General features: G+C 38.0%; 1 protein-coding gene across 2 annotated transcripts in view; it reads left to right on the top strand.

Moving 5' to 3' along the window:
* Positions 1 to 225: 225 nt before the first annotated feature.
* Positions 226 to 3,522, top strand: part of LOC107553329 (myelin and lymphocyte protein-like) — an 8,329-nt gene continuing 5,032 nt past the window's right edge. Inside the window, exon 1 of one of the 2 annotated variants that reach the window (XM_016235537.1) lies at positions 226 to 330. In XM_016235537.1, the coding sequence (XP_016091023.1) occupies positions 241 to 330 (90 nt within the window). In that variant the 5' untranslated portion in view covers positions 226 to 240. Of the gene's footprint in view, positions 331 to 1,528; positions 1,634 to 3,522 lie in introns of those variants that run through there. The other variant, XM_016235528.1, reaches the window with a different exon arrangement.

A 3,522-nucleotide genomic window follows, 5' to 3' on the forward strand; every position in this document is an offset into this window, starting at 1 on the left:
GACCTGTTCAATATTACTCAATCTGTCCTGTGGCCACAAGTGCATGCACCCACATTAACAAGCCTGCATCCCTCAAACTCACATCCCGCTAAGCCCCGCTGCTCCCCTCACGGAGGGTGTGTCCACACGGATGTATCAGTAATGGAAGAGCAGGTTTTTCAAGTCTCCAGAGGACATTGAAAAGACGCGCCCGTGGCTCCGTTACTCCACTCATTCCTAGAGGATAGCGGGAGTGTGACCATGGCAGCAGCCACGCAGCAGATGTCCAGTCTGCCCAGCGGACTCCGGATCTGTACCACCGTGCCGGACATCCTCTACCTGCCCGAGCTGGTGCGTGAACGGAAAATTTAACGCGCAAAAATGACCATGATTTAACATAGTTTTATTCGGTTTTTGTAAAGATTATTTGGGACCACTTAAACTGACGCCTTCAGAATATGTGTCATTTTCTTAGCTTCCATATTTTTTTTCTACCTTTTTAATTCTTGGTCATTTTTTATATTTATATTTAAATAAAAAATATTAATATTAAATATACGGCAGTTTGTTTTTTTTTGGTATTACTATGTTAGCGTTTGAAGAAAAACTGATAATAGCAGAAAAGCGAAACAGGCGAAAATAACAAAAATTCACATTTTTTCACCTTCACGGCTTCTTTAAACTGTATTGACAAAAATGGTAAACATAGGCTACTGTTATTTTACTGAAATAGTTCGGTTTTTGGAGTAAATATTTTTACAGTTTCAGGACAAATTTGATAAACTACATTATATGTTTTCAAAACGTACATGCATTGGTGGTTACTCCTCATTTATTTATATTAGGCTAAATAGGAGAGTGGAACGGTTGGAAAGAAAAGGGGTATAATGCTTTACTCAATATTTTGAATTATTTTAATCTATTATAAATGAAGTAAGGAATAATTGACGACGGGCCGTTGAATTACGCGGAGTGGCCGTTACACCTCGGGTGTGCATTATTTTTCTAATAATTAAACGGCCCGGAGTCAATTATTCCGTTTATACTACGGTTACCACACCTCAAGATATCAGATTATATATTTAAAGGGATTCGTCCGATTTTTGTACTTAAATCGCTATTGTGAGTAGGATTATTTCTTCCGCATCTCATCCAACGCCTCTTTTGCTAGTTCCACGACCTAATTTTAAAGCTGGTAATGGAGGCTTGAGCCGTTGATAGCATTCTAATGCAGTTATTAATGAAGTTATTAGAAAGAGAGCGAGAGAGACAGAGACACACAGATAAAGAGAGAGAGAGCTTGTGTGAATTAGGCTACCTCTGTGCGTCCATCAACAGTGTTCTGCTGCAGCGTCTCTAAACAGCGCTGTTATTACCTCGCTAGTGAGAAATGTCATGTGTAGTCTTTAAGTTGCTACACTAGGCAGCGCTGACAACACCTTTTTGTGACCGTAGTGTGCGTGTGCGAGCACGTGAGGTTTTTCAAGTCTCCAGAGGACATTGAAAAGACGCGCCCGTGGCTCCGTTACTCCACTCATTCCTAGAGGATAGCGGGAGTGTGACCATGGCAGCAGCCACGCAGCAGATGTCCAGTCTGCCCAGCGGACTCCGGATCTGTACCACCGTGCCGGACATCCTCTACCTGCCCGAGCTGGTGCGTGAACGGAAAATTTAACGCGCAAAAATGACCATGATTTAACATAGTTTTATTCGGTTTTTGTAAAGATTATTTGGGACCACTTAAACTGACGCCTTCAGAATATGTGTCATTTTCTTAGCTTCCATATTTTTTTTCTACCTTTTTAATTCTTGGTCATTTTTTATATTTATATTTAAATAAAAAATATTAATATTAAATATACGGCAGTTTGTTTTTTTTTGGTATTACTATGTTAGCGTTTGAAGAAAAACTGATAATAGCAGAAAAGCGAAACAGGCGAAAATAACAAAAATTCACATTTTTTCACCTTCACGGCTTCTTTAAACTGTATTGACAAAAATGGTAAACATAGGCTACTGTTATTTTACTGAAATAGTTCGGTTTTTGGAGTAAATATTTTTACAGTTTCAGGACAAATTTGATAAACTACATTATATGTTTTCAAAACGTACATGCATTGGTGGTTACTCCTCATTTATTTATATTAGGCTAAATAGGAGAGTGGAACGGTTGGAAAGAAAAGGGGTATAATGCTTTACTCAATATTTTGAATTATTTTAATCTATTATAAATGAAGTAAGGAATAATTGACGACGGGCCGTTGAATTACGCGGAGTGGCCGTTACACCTCGGGTGTGCATTATTTTTCTAATAATTAAACGGCCCGGAGTCAATTATTCCGTTTATACTACGGTTACCACACCTCAAGATATCAGATTATATATTTAAAGGGATTCGTCCGATTTTTGTACTTAAATCGCTATTGTGAGTAGGATTATTTCTTCCGCATCTCATCCAACGCCTCTTTTGCTAGTTCCACGACCTAATTTTAAAGCTGGTAATGGAGGCTTGAGCCGTTGATAGCATTCTAATGCAGTTATTAATGAAGTTATTAGAAAGAGAGCGAGAGAGACAGAGACACACAGATAAAGAGAGAGAGAGCTTGTGTGAATTAGGCTACCTCTGTGCGTCCATCAACAGTGTTCTGCTGCAGCGTCTCTAAACAGCGCTGTTATTACCTCGCTAGTGAGAAATGTCATGTGTAGTCTTTAAGTTGCTACACTAGGCAGCGCTGACAACACCTTTTTGTGACCGTAGTGTGCGTGTGCGAGCACGTGTGATTGCAGTAATTCCCGTGTGCTGTGTGGATACCACCTCTTTCTTCAACGCGGAAGTAAGCCTATGGGTGAGACTTCCGGTTCATTAGCTGCTATAGGTAAATAACGAGGAGAATAACAACGTGCAGTAAACGGTAAAACTGTTTGCACTACAAACCAGTGTGTTCATAATTTCAGATAATACATTAAAATAATATGATAAGACACACCAACTTTCAATATCAAGCAGCAAAACGAACTGTTTTGTTCAGCTAAAAATAGCTGGACGGAGTGGACTGGCGATACCACTTATTTTGTTTTCGATATGATACCGATATTTTTCAAGGCAGTATCGTCGATATCGATACCGATACGATCCTTCTGAACTAAACTTTTAAATTATGAAATTTATTAAATGATTAAATTACTAAGAGTAAAATGGGTAATGATGACCACTTAACTTTGTTTAAAACACATTTTAACATTCAATACGCTTTAATTGTAATTTATTAGGTTATATTGTTTACACATGGTTCAAATGTGTTTTTTGTTTACACATGATTCAAATTTACAAATACTACAGTTGAACTATGGTCATTTTAGTAAAACCATGGTTCATTATCATAAGGGACTGCCAGTGACCGGCTGTTGCATCCATAAAATGCAACCTTTTTGTTCTGACAGTGTATGATTTCTATTAACATTACAGAATAGAACATGATCAATATTATCTTTCAACGTTCAATTTAAATAAATGTAATTGTACAAACTATGTAGGCTACGATT

The sequence above is a fragment of the Sinocyclocheilus grahami genome, unplaced genomic scaffold, assembly GCF_001515645.1.
Source record: "Sinocyclocheilus grahami isolate Dianchi unplaced genomic scaffold, SAMN03320097.WGS_v1.1 scaffold18.1, whole genome shotgun sequence".
Taxonomy (NCBI): Eukaryota; Metazoa; Chordata; class Actinopteri; order Cypriniformes; family Cyprinidae; genus Sinocyclocheilus; species Sinocyclocheilus grahami.